The sequence below is a fragment of the Malus sylvestris genome, chromosome 7 (genome assembly GCF_916048215.2).
Source record: "Malus sylvestris chromosome 7, drMalSylv7.2, whole genome shotgun sequence".
Classification (NCBI taxonomy): Eukaryota; Viridiplantae; Streptophyta; class Magnoliopsida; order Rosales; family Rosaceae; genus Malus; species Malus sylvestris.
This window is the reverse complement of record NC_062266.1, coordinates 31,210,581-31,229,876: the sequence shown is the minus strand read 5'-3', so window position 1 is coordinate 31,229,876 and position 19,296 is coordinate 31,210,581. Positions and strand designations below refer to the sequence as shown.

Sequence of the window (19,296 nt, the reverse complement as noted above, 5' to 3'; positions counted from 1 at the left end):
GCCCATATGCCTAAAATAGCACCAACCAGATGACCAAAAGTACGTCCAGTACTACAAAAAATTATTCGGCACCCTGCCGCTATTATCACGAACCAAGCGACCAAAAGTACGCCCAGTACTCCAAAATTATTCGGCATCCTGCCACTATTATCACCAACCAGGTGATCAAAAGTACGCCCGGTACTTCAAATTATACATGAGCATTACTTATGTCAATCATACATAAACATTCATGAACACCACTCATATCAATCATACATAAACATTCATGACCATCATTCATGTCAACATTCATGAGCATCACTCATGTCAACATCTATGAGCATCACTCATGTCAATAAACATAAACATTCATGAGCATCACTCATGTCAATCAGCTTCAAAAGCTTCATTTACAAAAGCTCTAGCTTCAAAAGCTTTATTTACAGAGCTCCAGCTTCAAAAGCTTCATTTACAAAAGTTTCATTTACAGAGCTCCAACTTCAAAGCTTCACTTGCAAAGCTTCACCTACAAAGCTTCAGTGCAGGGTATATAAATACCACCTCTAAATAACCGCCACTTCGGCCCATACATGGATTCAATTTGAAGTCTCCAACCAACAGACTCTATTGATCAAAGACTTGAGGGACTACATTATGTACCATATACTGGGCCTCAACTGGGTCTCATGAAAAATACTTGGGGGACTCTAGCCCATCATTTATGTATTAAGGAGCGAGCCCTTATTCTATAAAAGGGACTCCCTCACCATCATTAGAGAGCATCACCGCCTACTGAGCAATCGTCTCGCCGCGAGCATCAACTCTAGCCCATATTTATGTATTGAGGAGCGAACCCTTATTCTATAAAAGGAACTCCCTCACCTTCAAACGCCACAAGTCGAGCCAACCATGGCAACATAAACCGCAAGCAGAACAGCCTCGTAACATGTGCTACTTCTAGTTGAGCATCATTTCATATTGAGCACCGCCTCATATCGAGTATTAGTCCAAGACGACATCTAGTTACTTCGGCCCACACATGGACTGAATTTCAAGTCTCCAGCCAAAAGACTCTCTTGACTGAAGACTTGGGGAACTACTGTTAGTACCATACTTAGGGCCTCCGTATTTAGATCTCGTATAAATACTCGGGGGACTTAAATGTAATTATGTAATAAAGGAAGAGGCAAATATGTAATAAGTGAGGAGTCCTTATTCTATAAAAGGACCTCTCACATTCACCATTAGAGAGGCCATTTCTTAAGCCTTCTCACCCCTCTCAAAGCCTCACACTCTCCCTCACAATCCTCTTAGAAATGCAATAATCAGTGTGGACGTAGCTCAAACATTGGGGTGAACCACGATACATCTTGTGTTATTTACATTTCTTGCAGATTCATGGTCGGATTTACGTTGTTCCAAGACCTCTGGTTTTGTGCATCAACATATTGTTTGTTATAATATTTACTTTTTTTTGTGTGAATATAGTAGAATATTTATAAAAAAAATTGTCAAATTTTATTATTTAGAAGACCCAACACATAGTAAAGACTAGTAATAAGTCTGCGCGATGCTGCGGGACTTGAATGCACCAGCCTTAACTACATGAATAAGACACATTTAACCTAAAAAACATTCAACATAATCTGAATGAACAAAAATGATAGATCTAGGAAATTATAAAAAGCATTGTAACCCTAGATCCAAGAAATTATAAAAATCCATCCAATCAAGAGACTAATAGTTGTGGGAAGGTGGGTATGCAACCAAGAATCTTAAGATATACTTGACTTGCAATTCCATTATAATTTCACACACAAAAAAAGGATCAAATTTTGATTGAAACATCAAACAAAACAATCTCATCTGTTACAAATTGGACCAACTAAATAAAGAATATATCGATAAGGTTTTCAACCTAACTATAAAAAAGAGCTTTATAACAGCGCAATCAACATTATTTGAACTCAACTAAAAAGAAACTAATTACATGTTATAAATTCCATAGGTAATTGAATGGCAGCGCAGCCCTTACAAAATATTTTTTAATCGATTTAGTAGTTAACACTGGACAATTGCACAATACAAATCTTAGAAACTATTCCAAGTTAGAGCAAAAATTACCTCTACTCTTTGTTTCTCTTGTACTTTGGTATTGTAGGGTTGACTTGTAAAAGGTGAATGAAGTCTTGAAAACACAAAGAATAAAAAGCCTCAGTTTCAGTTAACTAAAAAAAAGCAAACCATAAACAAAGTGAGATATCTGGTAACCAAAAAATGAATCTTGGAAAGCAGACATAAACAAACTTCAATCAAAATTACTTTAATACATTTGGATATCAAGGAAAATTAAATTTATTCAATTTCGATATAAAAAAAATTAATTAATGCAGGAACAACATTTGTGCCTCAATAACGTGAGAAGTACTCAAAACAAACATTGTTTTCTTTATGTCTTTAGTCTATCTCTGCAAATCGCAATAACTCATATCCATTGAGAATCAAATTAACTAATTAACTTACTAACTCGTCCTGTAAATTTCAAATCTATGCTCTAAACAGATTTTGTAACTAATATCCCAAAAAAGTGGCAAAAGGGAAGGAAAAAAACTTTTGTATGGTACACTGCAGTGTTATTTGTGTAACCGAAGTCAAGCGCTGAAACGCCAGCAACCTCATTGTATTCTTGGAAATCTGTTGTAGATTTTATGGCTCCAAAAGAAAATATATCCTGCAACATTAATATCATTTAGACTGAAGTATTTTTTTTCCAAGTGAATACACATGCAAAGTATCAAAAAGAGAGAAAGGAGAAAAAGTTATCAAAATAAGAATTACAAACCTGTCCTATAATATAAACAAAAGGTAATTACAGAAAAATAGCTGGAAAACACAAAATAAGTAGAAGAGAAAACAGACAATCAGCATAATCTAAAATTACTTAAACAATTAATCCACATTGAAAAGCATAATTTACAAATCCAAACCAAATTACATCATCGAATAGATTTTTTTTTTATACATTTGTTATTGTGCCTTTAAATTGATTTCAGCAAAACTTGTTTCTTTTTCCACAGTTTGTGAAGCTCAAAATTTTCAAAAACCTACAATTATTACACAACGTTGTCACATCATAAGTGTAGAAGAAATCACCGCTACCAAAATTTATAAAGACCAAAACAGTTAGCACCCAAAAATAACATTGATTAGCAAAGACCAATTTGCCAACAAAAGTTGAATAGGAGATACCCAGAAAATTTCCTTAGTTTTTACGATTCTTAAAAATATGACCTAACTTTAACCAAGACTCAAATTTTATTCAAGGATCGTGTTAAGCTAAGCAGCAAATTATAAATTCACTAATCTTGTTCTTAATTATAGTAATTTAGAAATCAACAAATACAAAAAAAAGTCACAAAGCTTAATAAAAACTCATGAAAAAAAGAAGTTTTAAACAGAACACCTGCACATGACCCTATAATTTGGCTAATTTACAAACACTCAACGTGTTCAGCAGATGTTAAACTTTTCAGTAGTATATAATTTGAAACTAATAAAACCATCTCTAATTTTTCAGAAATATGTAAACTGAAATGAATTGTTATTTTTTTCTATACACTGATAAATCAAGGTTTGCTACAGAAAAGGAATCTATAATTTAAGCTTCAAAATACATTATAACATCAATTAATCCAAAGAGAGCAAGCTGACAATAAAAATTTGATTAGCTTTGGAAATCTCTTTGCTTTATCACTTCAAGATACTAAATTTTTCAAGCCGTCTTCTCTCTCTCTCTCTCTAAAACGCCTTTTTTTTTTCTAGCAACTGGCCTAGAAAAGACTAAAACCCAAATGCATGGGGTAGAATTTCACCCAAAATATTGGGAGAACTAAATAAACAAATAAAATTAAAAGATAAGTGCATGAAAAATCAAATCTTTCACTCCTATAAAATGAAAGCAATTTTTTTTTGTCGTTGATGAGTCTAAAATCCCATCCTCATAATACTCAAAGGTAAAAGAAATCTAGCAAAAAGATAAGATGTAACTACGGTCCCTGATGGTGCGCAACTAAAGAAATAAAGACAGCGCTCATAAAGAGAGAAAGACAAAGAAAGAAAGAGAGAGAAGAGAAAGATGATATGTCTCCATATGGTATTCTGGAGCCAAAAGAAAAGCTGCAGACGGAAATAAGCTGGAAGGAATCAATTTAAGATAAACATTCAACAATAGAAATCAAGAAATCAATTTAAGATTACTGACCCAGGTAGGTAAGCTGCTGTGAAGGTAAAAGAGGCCCAAGAAGCTCATATGAATGAAAGGATTTTGCTTGCTGCACACATAGACCTGTAAACTCGAGTAAACCCAACGTCAATCAGACCATTGGCCGAAAATCTCAACAAACAAAAAACTGAGCATAAATTCAAAAATCAGAAGTCTGAGAGAAATTTATGACCCTAATTTGTGAAAATGCAGAGATCTGAAATGTAGAGAGAGGGGAACATATCCCAAACGATCCCATATTTTGGAACTGCTTTAAACCAACCTACCATGAAATTATAGCCACTTGAGAAATCTTCAAATCAAAACAAAACAGGCAGCAAGCGGAAGAATTTGCAAATCTCTGAAATCCTTCCATCTCTCGTTCTGTCTCCGTCTCTCTTTCTATCTCTGTCTATCTCTATCTCAGATGCGCCTGTCTGCCCTACAATCCCCTCAACATTAATCCCAATTTTTGGCAGACCTCCCTCTCCCTTAGTCTCCCTGACATTCCACACCCTTATCCCCTTCTCTGTCTGTAACTAATCTAGCTCCATTCCACAAACTCAGCTCAAGCCTTACCCCCACTCCGGCCCTCTCACTTTCTTGAAACCAACTCTCAAACCCTAGAACGCAGCACTCTCACTCTCTCGCAACCCTCTGAATGACACGGATGCAACAACCCTTGCCCTCCCTCCCGCCGTCGCCTAACCCCAAATCGAGCATCACCACTCAATCCCCTCTCTCTCTCTCCCTTGAATCATACACCCCCTGTGACTTTGTCTGCCTGCAAGCCGCATGCCTTCCTCTCACCAAATCCATCTCTCTCTCCCTCCCTCCCTCCCTCTATGAATGACACAGTTTGAGTTACTTTTATTGTGACCATTTTTCTTCAAATCACATAATAAACATTTTTCATCATCGTCACAATCATTTTGGGAACCAAATCTTAAGAAATATAAGAATCACCCTATTTATTTCACTTCTTCATAAGGGATAATCTTATATAAAAGAACTCGAAACGTATTCAAGGTAGAGCAAGCTAACGATTTAGAAGATAAAGACCCTTTTTTAGCAATATCTAATTTAAGCATTAGTCTATACTGCATCAATACAATATATAACACTACCAAACAAAGGAGTTAAAGTGGAGAATGAAACACATACAGACCGATTAACAGAATGAGAGTCATTTACCCTTCCCTACACCATGTAAGGTGCTTATGGGTTGCCAAAGAGCGGAAAATGTGATTCCAATGCTAAACAAATGCACTATACTCCCAACCATCCAAATCATGAAACCATCATCGCCAAATTCTTGAATGGGACCTGTGCAACTTCCCAAGCTTTCTGCTGAACACAAAGAAACCATGAGATGATGAGATCACATAAATCCAAACCTCCAAGAAATCTGGTTATAATGTATTTTATAATTATTTGCATAGTCGAACTCAGAAATCAGGTTATGCAAAACCCTAAAAATTGGCAATTAATTTCTTGGATCCTAATTACAAAATGTATTGGCATATGAGGTGGGATCCCAAAATATAGTTTGAGAACTATATTTGGAATCCTGAGATCATGCACCAACAGAGTCACAAATTACCAAACGCTCTAATCGAAACACAAAATAACCACCAAACATCAAAATTCCAAAAACCTAAAACACGAAGCAAACAATTATAGTAAAATTAATATTTAGCAAAATCAAATAAACGAAAAATGTATACAAATTCCTTTTCCTAGCTTCTTGCACATTCTAAATCTGTGGGAACCATATACAAATTTTTTTATTTTACAAAATTTATTAAGCATTTAATTAACATAACAACATTCAGAATTATAGTGGTTCTCTATGGTGCAATTATAAATTACAGTGGAAATGTAAACTTGCAATTCAAGTCTATGCACCTGGTTGAATTTAAAATGCTTACATGTTAATCGTCTACAGTTAAGTTGTTAAACTCTAATTCCACCAAATTAAACTTTACAGTCCCTTATGGGATCAAATGAAAGTTGTATATGAAACCTATTTTAGTATAGTATTATAACTTTTAACCATATTGATGATGTTGAAGTGAATAATTAAAACGAAGAGAAAACATAGTCATACAACAAATTAACAATAACAACAACAACAACAACAAAGCCTTTTCCCACTAAGTGAGGTCGGCTATATGAATCCTAGAACGCCATTGCGCTCGGTTTTGTGTCATGTCCTCCGTTAGATCCAAGTACTCTAAGTCTTTTCTTAGAGTCTCTTCCAAAGTTGTCCTAGGTCTTCCTCTACCCCTTCGGCCCTGAACCTCTGTCCCGTAGTCACATCTTCGAACCGGAGCGTCAGTCGGCCTTCTTTGCACATGTTCAAAATCACCGGAGCCGATTTTCTCTCATATTTCCTACAATTTCGGCTACTCTTACTTTACCTCGGATATCCTCATTCCCAATCTTATCCTTTCTCGTGTGCCCACACATCCCACGAAGCATCCTCATCTCCGCTACACCCATTTTGTGTACGTGTTGATGCTTCACCACCCAACATTCTGTGCCATACAACATCGCTAGCCTTATTGCCGTCCTATAAAATTTTCCCTTGAGCTTCAGTGGCCTACGACGGTCACACAACACGCCGGATGCACTCTTTCCATCCAGCTCGTATTCTATGGTTGAGATCTCCATCTAATTCTCCGTTCTCTTGCAAGATAGATCCTAGGTAGCGAAAACGATCGCTTTTTGTGATCTTCGCTAGATTGCTCCGGTCATTAGTGTGGATAAGTATATAAATGGATAGAGATAGGAAAGCAAACACAAGATGTACGTGGTTCACCCAGATTGGCTACGTCCACGGAATAGAAGAGTTCTCATTAATTGTGAAGGGTTTACACAAGTACATAGGTTCAAGCTCTCATTTAGTGAGTACAAGTGAATGATTTAGTACAAATGACATTAGGAAATATTGTGGGAGAATGATCTCATAATCACGAAACTTCTAAGTATCGGAGTGTGGTGTCGTCTTGACTTGCCTTATCTGTCTCATAGGTAGATGTGGCATCTTCTCTGGAAGTACTCTTCCTCCATCCAGGGGTGGTATCTTTAACTGGTGGAGATGCACAAGGTAATGTATCAATTTCACTTGAAGCTTACTTGTAGTTTCAGGCTTGGTCAAGCGCGATACAAACCATGTAGTAGGAGTCCCCCAAGTCGCCGAGCTAGGGGGTCTGCTGAAAGAGGTGACAGACAAGGTAAGCAATCAGAGCTCCGACTGATTGTTCACCTTCTCCCCATCTTGCAGCAGCATGAAGGATAAAGAGAAGAAAAATGAGAAGAGATGATATGAGATACTTTTGCTTTTGAAGAAGTAACTTTCCACAGGCTTATTCTTGAACTAAGCTGGAGGGTTTTCTGGTTTTCTCCAGAGTATAAGGCCGACTGAAGAATTTGAGGGTCAAAACAAGTCCATCAAATCTAGAGTACGTTCCACCCTGCTGATATGGGATACTTTTGCTTTTGACAGAGTAATGAATGTATCGGCACGTGTGCTGTTACGCTTGTCTCCACATGCTTCCTTGTATCCTTCGCACTTGCCCTATCTGTTCCTCAAGCAGATGCGGAATCTTCCCTGGAAACATAAGATGTTGAAGATGAGTACTCGAGAGCAATGCCAGGTAAGTAATCAGGTAAGGGGTTCCAGGCAGTCAGTTCCTGGCTGGAAGCTTGATTCCAAGTGCTGACTGATTGCTCTCTTTCTCCTTGTCTTGCAGGTAAAAACAAGGCCAAAAGAAAAGACAGGGAAAAAGCATGATATGGGATACTCTTGCTTTTAACCCTGATGATATGAGATATTCTTGCTCTAGTATAGCTTGTTTGCAGAGGTATTATCGGGGGGAAAGAAAGCTGAATATTTCGAAAGGCTTCGTTGGGAGTGCCCTCTCAGATATGATGAAGGGTTGAGCATTTTTGCAGGTCTGCCTGTCCGTTGGGGATGGAGGTCGACATATATAGGAGTCTCCCTAACAACAAGTAGTAATGCTATTCCTTTACCCTACTTGGTCATAGCACGGTAGTGGGAGCTGCCAGTTTCACATGTTTTAACTCTGTCAGAGCACTTTGAAAAAGTGGTCTGTGGTATCTGGCTCTCGAGATTCGGAGAACGATGCCTCTTCGATTTTTGAGAAAGCAATCATGCTGGGGGTATGACTCTCGAGATTCGGATAGCAGTGTCTCTTCGATTTTTGAGGAAGTAATCATGTTGGGAGTCTGGCTCTCGAGATTCGGAGGGCGGTGCCTCTTCGATTTTGGAGCAAGCAATCTTGTTGGGAGTGTTGTCTCGAATGTGAGTAAAGGTTGGGCATGTTTGCTAGTCTACCTTGCCACGAAGCACAAAGGTTGACACACAGGGACTTTCCAATTATCCAGCAATGGTACTGTTCCTTTACCCTCTCTTCGATTTTGGAGCAAGCAATCTTATTGGGAGTGTTTTCTCGAATGTGAGTAAAGGTTGGGCATGTTTGCTAGTCTACCTTGCCACGAAGCACAGAGGTTGACACACAGGGACTTTCCAATTATCCAGCAGTGGTACTGTTCCTTTACAGTTGTGGGTAATAATATGGTAGCTAGACCTTCAAAATTTATGTGTCTAAACTTTTGTTAGTGCTGTTTCTTTGCTATTCTTTTACCTTTCTTGGTCAGAGCGATGTAGTGGGAGCTGCAAGCTTCACGTGCTCAACTTTGGCAGAGAACTTTGGCAAAGTTATTTGTGGTACCCATGAGCTATTGTTGCGTGTGGGAAGTGGGTGATTGAACAGTAAGATTCATGTGCTTTCTACTTCACCAGAAGTCTTCGACAAAATGCCCATAATTTCTGCAAAGCTGAGTGTGCGTGTGACAGGTGCTGACAAGGCTAGAAAAGTAGGTGCCTCTTCGATTTCTGAGATCGGCCCTCGTGGTCTCTGAGCAGCCCAGCTTTTGAGAAAGCGAGCGCCTCTTCGATTGATTCGGAGAACGATGCCTCATCGATTTTTGAAAAAGCAATCATGCTGGGGGTCTGGCTCTCGAGATTCGGGGAGTAGTGTCTCTTCGCTTTTTGAGAAAGTAGTCATGTTGGGAGTCTGGCTCTCGAGATTCGGAGGACGATGCCTCTTCGATTTTGGAGCAAGCAATCTTATTGGGAGTGTTTTCTCGAATGTGAGTAAAGGTTGAGCATGTTTGCTAGTCTACCTTGCCACGAAGCACAGAGGTTGACACACAGGGACTTTCCAATTATCCAGCAGTGGTACTGTTCCTTTACCCTTATGGGTAATAATATGGTAGCTAGACCTTCAAAATTTATGGGTCTAAACTTTGTTAGTGCTGTTTCTTTGCTATTCTTTTACCCTTCTTGGTCAGAGCGATGTAGTGGGAGCTGCAAGCTTCACGTGCTCAACTTTGGCAGAGAACTTTGGCAAAGTTATCTGTGGTACCCATGAGCTATTGTTGCGTGTGGGAAGTGGGTGATTGAACAGTAAGATTCATGTGTTTTCTACTTCCCCAGAAGTCTTTGACAGAATGCCCATAATTTCCGCAAAACTAAGTGTGCGTGTGACAGGTGCTGACAAGGCTGGAAAAGGCTGGAAAAGTAGGTGCCTCTTCGATTTCTGATATCGGCCCTCGTGGTCTCTGGGGAGCCCAGCTTTTGAGAAAGCGAGCGCCTCTTCGATTTTTGAGATTGGCCTTCGTGGTCTTTGAGCAGCCCAACTTTTGAGAAAGCAAACGCCTCTTCGATTTCTGAGATCAACCCTCGTGATCTCTAAGCAGCCCAGCTTTTGAGAAAGCAAACGCCTCTTCGATTTCTGAGCAGGCGCCTCTTCGATTTCTGAAGCTTCGTCGAGTGCAGATTTTTATAGGGGCTGGCATTAAGTTCCAAAGCACACTTGAATCTCCACCAGTAGAAGCTTCATTCTTGCACTTCTAAGATCTTGATTTGTCCGACCTCTTCTCTCTTCAACACCTTTGAAAATGTCTGGCCCCTCCGACCGTCGTTTTGACTTGAACCTTGTTGAAGAGGCAGCCCCGCCTTCTCCAGACAACATATGGCGCCCATCCTTCGTCTCCCCTACTGGTCCTCTTACCGTTGGGGATTCCGTGATGAAGAATGATATGACCGCTGCGGTGGTGGCCAGGAACCTTCTCACTCCCAAAGATAATAGACTACTTTCCAAACGGTCTGATGAGTTAGCTGTTAAGGATTCGCTGGCTCTCAGTGTTCAGTGTGCAGGTTCTGTGTCTAATATGGCCCAACGCCTATTTGCTCGAACCCGCCAAGTTGAATCATTGGCGGCTGAAGTGATGAGTCTCAAACAGGAGATTAGAGGGCTCAAGCATGAGAATAAACAGTTGCACCGGCTCGCACATGACTATGCTACAAACATGAAGAGGAAGCTTGACCAGATGAAGGAAACTGATGGTCAGGTTTTACTTGATCATCAGAGATTTGTGGGTTTGTTCCAAAGGCATTTATTGCCTTCGTCTTCTGGGGCTGTACCGCGTAATGAGGCTCCAAATGATCAACCTCTGATGCCTCCTCCTTCTAGGGTTCTGTCCAGTACTGAGGCTCCAAATGATCCCCCTCCGGTGCCTTCTCTTTCTGGGGCTCTACCGACTGCTGAGACTTCTCCTAAGCAACCTTTGTGAAGGCTCCCTCTTGTGTGCTTATTTTGACTCATGTATATGTACATATTTGTAGCTTATTGGGGATAGCAATAAATAAGCTTTCCTTCATTTCAACGTATTGTGTTAAATACACCAAAGCCTTCTTCGCTAAGTTCTTTGAATTTTCTTTTGTTAAAGCTTGTATGTTGAAGCTTTCTGAGTGGAGCATGTAGGTTGGGGTAGTGTTCCCTTAATTTCCCGAGTGAGGAAAACTTCTCGGTTGGAGACTTGGAAAATCCAAGTCACTGAGTGGGATCGGCTATATGAATCTTAGAACGCCATTGTGCTCGATCCTGTGTCATGTCCTTCGTTAGATCCAAGTACTCTAAGTCTTTTCTTAGAGTCTCTTCCAAAGTTTTCCTAGGTCTTCCTCTACCCCTTCGGCCCTGAACCTCTGTCCCATAGTCGCATCTTCTAATCGGAACGTCAGTAGGCCTTCTTTGCACATGTCCAAACCACCGTAACCGATTTTCTCTCATCTTTCCTTCAATTTCGGCTACTCCTACTTTACCCCGGATATCCTCATTCCTAATCTTATCCTTTCTCGTGTGCCCACACATCCAACGAAGCATCCTCATCTCCGCTACACCCATTTTGTGTACGTGTTGATGTTTCACCGCCCAACATTCTGTGCCATACAGCATCGCCGGCCTTATTGCCATCCTATAAAATTTTCCCTTGAGCTTCAGTGGCATACGGCGGTCACACAACACGCCGGATGCACTCTTCCACTTCATCCATCCAGCTTGTATTCTATGGTTGAGATCTCCATCTAATTCTCCGTTCTTTTGCAAGATAGATCCTAGGTAACGAAAACGGTCGCTCTTTGGTATTTCTTGATCTCCGATCCTCACCCCTAACTCGTTTTGGCCTCCATTTGCACTGAACTTGCACTCCATATATTCTGTCTTTGATCGGCTTAGGTGAAGACCTTTAGATTCCAACACTTCTCTCCAAAGGTTAAGCTTTGCATTTACCCCTTCCTGAGTTTCATCTATCAACACTATATCGTCTGCGAAAAGCATACACCAAGGAATATCATCTTGAATATGTCGTGTTAACTCATCCATTACCAACGCAAAAAGGTAAGGACTTAAGGATGAGCCTTGATGTAATCCTACAGTTATGGGAAAGCTTTCGGTTTGTCCTTCATGAGTTCTTACGGCAGTCTTTGCTCCTTCATACATATCCTTTATAGCTTGGATATATGCTACTCGTACTCCTTTCTTCTCTAAAATCCTCCAAAGAATGTCTCTTGGGACCCTATCATACGCTTTTTCCAAATCTATAAACCATGCAAAAAACTTGCTCGTTGGACAACTCAACCCTGTATTCCATCTCCTTATCTGTCATACCAAAAATCTGCACAATTGTTTAAATCCAAATTCAGATCTTTCCAAAACCCCGCCTGAATTATTTGAAAAACACGAATTTAGAACAGTAATTCAAAAACAAAGAAAAGAATATCCATTACTAAAAGTAAAAATTAACCATCTCGTTGCTTCCTAGCTCTAAGGAAATGCCTAGGTTTCACTTTTACTAATGTCGAAACACCGCCATCATTGACCAATTAGACAAATAAGACCCAATTCGATTACACCCAAACTGACAGAACACCCAGATTCCCAACACCCATTGAGCAATCTAACCATAATTCAGCATATGAATAAAGTGAAAACATAACAGATACGTGGGATAAGCTGACAGCCAGCCATCCCTGCGTAATACATTCACTTCTGAACCCCAAACACAACGAAACAAAAATCCACACACATGAACTACTGCTCCCCTATGTAATAAGAATTAAAAGCATCTCAAAACAAAATGGCAAACTATAAGAGCATTGTAAAAGTAAAATTGCAAGAAATCTAATACTTGGAGGGCAAGTACTAATCAGACCAAAATGAAAGATTGAACTACCTTGAGTGGAACTGTGCCTTGGTTTTTTCCCCTACTTACAGGAAGCTTTGCACTAAGCTCTTATAACCCAAATTTTCTCTGAAGGGAGAAAACACAATTTTGAAATAAGATTTTCATATTATACTTTATAGAGAAGAATTAGAAAATGAATAAGAGAACAATGAGTACTTTTCATCATATATTGTTAGAGTATGTGGTCCTCTGGTCCATTGGTCCTGCAACCATATTTACTTTATAACTCTTTCTTTTAGTCTAAAAAACATCTTGGATCTCTAATTAATATGAATACGGATTCATACTTTATAACTAAAGATCTTCCTGCTCGTGATAAGATGAACAAAACGCCATTTATCGCATGCATTGCATTACAAACACAATGGAACATCTCATTAGACATCCCCACACAAAAAGTTTTTATTGCTACTTTGATTTTTGCTTATCCTTTTCCTGAAGCATGAGGGAGCTGATTTTTTATTTATTCCAATAACGTTATAGGGTTGCAAGGATATTATCAATTTAATTGATTGTATTTGATTGGTGGAACTTCTACATCTATATTTCAGGTTTTCAATTTTAGCACTGGGAGAGTCATTCAGAAAATGTTCGACATTGAATTACCTCCATGGATTATGCTCACAATGGACAACTCATTTTCCGTGGTGATGGGACAGTATTTTTCAGTCATTCGCCATTCAATCAATTCAAACTGAGGAACAGACAACATCAAGAAGAAGATCTGCCATGTCAGGATCACTGTCGTCCAATTAATACAAAAAATGGAGATAAAAACGATCAATTTACATAACAGCCGTTCATTTTCTCAACAACCAAGCAAAAGAAAATACCTATCCGTTAAACACTCGATTTGGGAGTAAATGTTGCTGAAACTGGGCTTCAATCCCCTCAACCGCAACAACCGAATCGAGGTGTGCAAGTCATTGAAAAACTCACCCAAGATTTAAAAGCTGCATAAAGAAATAAATAAGCACATAAATTAGCCAACCCAGAAATCTAAGAAATCAAAATCCACCCAGAATCAAAGAAATAAAAAACCATCCAGAACCAAAGAAATCAAAATCACACACAGATATGCAAGACAACTCAAATTTGAAGCCTTACTTTTCGGGTAGCTTGGCGGCTGACATGAGTCTTTTTCAGAGTTTCATCCATCCATGGATCCATTTGTTCTGCCCGTCACTTCTGGGTCGTACAATCTTAAGATCTGCAAAAAGAATTTAAAGAATCAATTTTTACGATTGAAAAGCCAAAAGTGCTACAAACTCCAAATTAATGAGAACCAAAGTGGAGTAACACTTATAGGCCGCGAGAAGAGATGAGGACGTTGTCGGATTTCAGGCGAATCGGATTATGGAAATTGCATCTCGGATCGGGCTTTCGAACTTCATGTTGGACCCAAGCAACTCTCTTTATGTCCCCCTAATCGTGCATCTGCCCTCACCCTCTCTCTGCACCCAACCCCCTCCCCTATCTCCCCCAAATCACGCCCCCACAACATCCTATCAGTGAAGAATCAAATCCAAAAGTAAATTGCAGTCACCTATTATGGTAGGATTTAAATAAGAGTCTCCAAATAGAAAGACAAAGGATATAATACAACAGATAGCTCAACAAAAAGTTGCAGCCCTTTCACGATGGTGATACATTTCAACTTATTACGCATGGCCTTTTCAATTGTAATTTCTTACTTCTCCTGCAGAAAAAACACAACAGAACAGATTTCAATAACCACTCATACCTATTCCATCTCTGGAACTAAAACTTTCAGTTATTTATCTATATATAAATATTGATTATGATCACATTTTGATCATCGACATAAAATACAAATCATTGTATATTTGCACAATCAAATATTTATGGAACTCACAACCGAGAGCCAGAGCTTCAATTCCGGTGAAACCACCCTTCTCTCAAACCCTTGGCGACAAATTCTTACATCATCTATACAATAAAATTGATCAATCAATCAAAGATTTAAAAAAAAATTGAATTTTAACCTCAATTAAAACATGCAGACCCAAAATCGATCCAAATCAAAGTTGAAGAATCCTAATAAGAACAAAGGTGCTAAACTATAGAACTTGGTATTTCTTAAAACCCCTAACCCATGATATTTTAAATCCTTAAATTTTCTGAGCACCGCAACACTATCAAACAAACATGATTAAAGAAACCGCTAATTTGGGGAAAACTACAGCCTATGGGTAGTTCCTAAAATCTCATCATGTTTTCAATTCCAAAATTTCTCGTCATTTAGGAAAACCACTAAGCTTGTCTACCCTGTACTGTGCACCTAATAATAGCCCAAGGAAAGAAGAAAAATAAGATAAAAAAAATACATAGCTATACGGCCATAACTGCATCCTATCTAAAACGCACTAAAATGTTAGAGATAAAGTTTGGAAGTCAACATTGTATAACATTTACAGATGACAACCGGTGTAAATTTGTGAAAAGCGAAATCACTCCATTGTTTTGAATGTTGTTATTTTGGGAAACCTTGCAAATCACATTTTTAGGCGAGGGCAAACTACCAGAAAGGAAAAGGATTTATACCTTTTATCAAAGATCTACTGCCTTGGTTCCTCTGCCATTGCTTGTCTTCTCCAGTCTGAGTTTCACTTACCTCACAGTCTCTTCCTTCACTGGTAATTTTTTGTCCTGTAGAGAGAAAAATTAGGGTTAAATTCTAAACGCAAGGTTCTTTGATTCTTCCGCTTCAGAAATTTGTTGTCGCATAGCCAAAAATTAGAGAAAATAAGCTTTGGTTCAGAACTTACTCTCTGCAGGCATGGGTTCCTCCTCAATTTTCGTCATCCTCCTCTTTCTACGATCTTTCTTTCTGTCTCTCTCCTTGTCTCTGTGCAATCGTTCTCTCTCTTTCTGTGTTCTTCCCTCTGTGCAAGCCCATACTCACCAACTCCCTCAATCAACTCTCTCTCTCTCTCTCTCTCTCTCTCTCTCTCTCTCTCCCTTCCTTGTCTGTGAATCCCTGTGCATCAATAATCTGAAAACCCAGTTCGATTTTTCATTGCTCGGATGGAGAAAATTGAGGAATGAAAGAACAAATTAGGGTTATGACTAAAGTTGAGAGAGATGGAGAGTTGGGAGAAAGGGAGAGTTTGAAAGATAGTGAAAGAGAAAGGGTTAGAGAGAGGTTGAGTGTTACAGAGATGAGGGGAAAACACGGGATGGGATTACCAATCCCTGTAATTTCTCTTTCTGTCACTGCCACTCTCACTTTCTCTCATTGTCGCCCTCCCACTCACCCATGCCAGGATCGGCATGGCCTTGCATGTGCCGAAGACAGAACGAAGTGACGGGGAAGGAACCTAACCCCAATGAAACCCTAATGATAAAAAGATGATTCTACCACTTTAACTCACCATCCTCACCGTGGGATCTGAAGATGAGATGGGTAGTCTCGTCATTTAACATAATAAAAAAATTTTGAAGCCCAGTGGCAATTTTGCAAATTTGGTGAAACCGATATATCTGTTCAGCCAAAATTACCCCCTAACTTTTAATAACTACGTTCCAACCTAGCCCCAAATCCCACGGTTTTGTTGTAAATAAAGCAAAATCGAGGGGGGAGGAATTGACCTCAAAAGACAAAATCACCCTCTGAACTTTTGAGAATTACCCCCCAACCCAGCCACATTCGGCTGGCATTGTTGTAAATAAAGCAAAATCAAAACAAATGTGAACAGTGCCTGCCCTCCCCCTACTTTAGAATAGATAATTTGTTTGATTATATAGCTACGTCTAGTTACCTATAATATGGACACATTTAGTTTTATAGTGGAATTGATTTTTTGTATTTCTTGGTACATTTGGAATGTAAATGTACCAAAAGGGTTATCTGATAGAGACATTTGGTTTTGTGGTACATTTGAGATTTTTTGTTCATTTGGTCTTTTGGTACAATAGGAATCTAAACGTACCAATAGGATTACCTGACAATGGGCACATTTGATTTTATGGTACATTTGAAATTTTGGTACATTTGGTTTCTCTATATATTTGAAATCTAAACGTACCAAAAAGGTTACATAACAATGGGTACATTTGGTTTTATGGTACATTTGATTTTTTTGTACATTTGGTTTCTTGGTACATTTGAAATCTAAACATACCAAAAGTTGATACTTTTGTTCTCAAATGTACCATAAGTTTTAAGTATATATTTTTATATATCTATACATTAAAAAAATATGTATTGAAGACTTTTTATTGATACAATTTTAATAGAAATAGTATTTTTTTTTAAATACTGATAATAAGGAAATGAGGAATTAGTTAATTAATTTTTTATTTTTTATATTAAAAAAATGTCATTTAATGCGCAGAAGGGGATTGAGGAAATTAAATTCCTATATTATAGGCAATTAGTTGCTAAGCTACCTTATGCCTCTATATAAATGCATTTAAATTAATGACATGGAAATTAAATAAATAGAAAATTATTGAGGTGGCAATTGATTGAAGCACCTTAATCAAATCTTTAAAAGGGATGAATGTTTAATCTAACAACTATAGAAAATATGTAGGGCATTCTAATTTTCCCAAGAACCTAACCCCAATCTATAAACCAGCAATCCGTGCTAAACCAAACGGACAAAATTACACTCTGAACTTTTAAGAATTACCTTCCCAACCCAGCCCTATTTAGCTGGTATTGTTGTAAATAGCATGAAATCGAGTGGCTTTGTGCTAAACCATATGGACAAAATCACCGTCTGAAATTTTGAGAATTACCCTCCCAACCCAGCCTAATTTGGTTGGCATTGTTGTAAATAGAGTGAAATCGAGGTGCAAAGAATTGAGGCTGCTACAGTGCTGTTCCCCCTTCAATTTTAGAACAGATAATGAGGGCTCTTTTTCTCTCTCTTCTACCGAGCAGCCAGAAACAATAACCCTTCTTTCTCTTTCTTTTGCATGTGAGGGTCTACAAAAGCATCAAATTGGTACAAATAGATGGTATGAATAATATTTTTGTCTAATTGGAGCATCATGATAACTCCGCCTATGTCTTACATGGCCGGTCCCAAGCCCGGATAAAGGAGGAGGGGGAGGGCGTCAGGTAGTCGACAGCCGGCACTCCATGATCACGTCGAATCCTTATGAAAATGAATCCAGAACAAAATCGCGCTAAAGCTAGGGCGTCACCCGTAAGTGGCGCGCTGTGTGGCCTGAGCACAGTGATAAGTGAGCAAGGGTCGCTGCATCTCCATCGGCACCCGGATGCAGTGTTAAATGAGCAAGGGGGCCATAGAAACTTCTTTTCGAACGACTCCACTCAAAGTTGTTTGGGAGCATATGCTCCTATCAACTTTACCCGGGACACACAAAAGAAGTACTTTGATCCTATTAGACGGGGGAGGGTGAAGAAGCTAGGACATAAGGGTAGAGTTCAAGAGAGCAAAATGCGTTTAGGAACGTGGAATATAGGAACCTTAACGGGAAAATCTATGGAAGTAGTGGAAGTTATGGTGAGGAGAAGGATAAATATTATGTGCCTACAAGAAACTAAGTGGGTTGGTAGTAAGGCAAAGGATCTAGAAAACTCAGGGTTTAAACTTTGGTATTCGGGCACAAATAGAACGAGAAACGGTGTTGGCATCATCGTGGACAAGACCTTGGTACAAGATGTTGTAGATGTCAAGAGGGTAGGAGATAGAATCATGGCAATCAAGATTGTAATAGGACAAGAACTTATCAATGTGATTAGTGCGTACGCACCTCAAGTAGGGTTGGATACGAGTTCGAAGGAGAAATTTTGGGAAGATCTTGGAGACTTGGTGCAAGGAATTGCTCAGACGGAGAAGTTATTTATAGGAGGAGATTTAAATGGACACGTGGGCAGGGAGACAGGCAACTATGGAGGTTTTCATGGTGGCCATGGTTTTGGGGAGAGAAACGAGGATGGGGAAGCTATCTTGGATTTTGCAATGGCATATGATCTCTTCTTAGCCAACACCTTCTTTAAGAAGAGAGAAGAACATGTGATCACCTACAAGAGTGGGTCGTCAAAAACACAAATAGATTTTCTTCTAATGAGGAAAGGGGATCGTATAACTTGTAAGGATTGCAAAGTTATACCAGGAGAGAGCGTGGCTAATCAACATCGCTTGTTGGTGATGGATGTACATATCAAAAGAGTAAGACAAAAGAACAAGACTTGGAAGTGCCCAAGGACTAGATGGTGGAATCTAAAAGAAGAAAAACAAGTCATTTTCAAAGAGAAGGTAATCACCCAATGTGTGTGGGATAGAGAGGGGGAAGCTAGCCAAATGTGGGATTCCATGGCTAGTTGTATCCGAAAAGTAGCAAAAGAGGTATTAGGAGAGTCCAAGGGCTTTGCCCCACACCAAAAGGAATCTTGGTGGTGGAATGAGGAGGTACAAACAAAGGTGAAGGCTAAGAAG

General features: G+C 39.1%; 1 protein-coding gene and 1 long non-coding RNA gene across 9 annotated transcripts; both read right to left on the bottom strand.

Annotated features, from left to right (window-relative positions):
- Positions 1-1,846: 1,846 nt before the first annotated feature.
- On the bottom strand, positions 1,847-14,091 carry LOC126630656 (uncharacterized). Of its 8 annotated transcripts, XR_007626060.1 has the most exons (7): positions 13,967-14,091; positions 13,693-13,812; positions 13,466-13,583; positions 5,438-5,590; positions 4,244-4,327; positions 2,825-2,865; positions 1,847-2,713 (listed from the first exon to the last, which is right to left on the bottom strand). XR_007626060.1 is itself a non-coding variant. In XM_050300818.1 (6 exons), the coding sequence occupies exons 3-6, from the start codon at positions 13,569-13,571 to the stop codon at positions 3,079-3,081; spliced, it is 354 nt and encodes a 117-aa protein (XP_050156775.1). In that variant the 5' UTR covers positions 13,572-13,583; positions 13,693-13,812; positions 13,967-14,091; the 3' UTR covers positions 2,872-3,078. The 8 variants fall into 8 exon arrangements, 6 of the variants coding, with proteins under 6 accessions (XP_050156775.1, XP_050156771.1, XP_050156770.1 ...); XR_007626059.1 differs by lacking the exon at positions 2,825-2,865 and having other exon boundaries at positions 2,037-2,713; XM_050300818.1 differs by lacking the exons at positions 1,847-2,713; positions 2,825-2,865 and adding an exon at positions 2,872-3,086 and having other exon boundaries at positions 5,438-5,593.
- Positions 7,082-9,601, bottom strand: LOC126630663 (uncharacterized). Its single transcript, XR_007626066.1, has 2 exons — positions 9,458-9,601; positions 7,082-8,606 (listed from the first exon to the last, which is right to left on the bottom strand). It is a non-coding gene; the product is annotated as an uncharacterized LOC126630663 (long non-coding RNA).
- Positions 14,092-19,296: the final 5,205 nt, after the last annotated feature.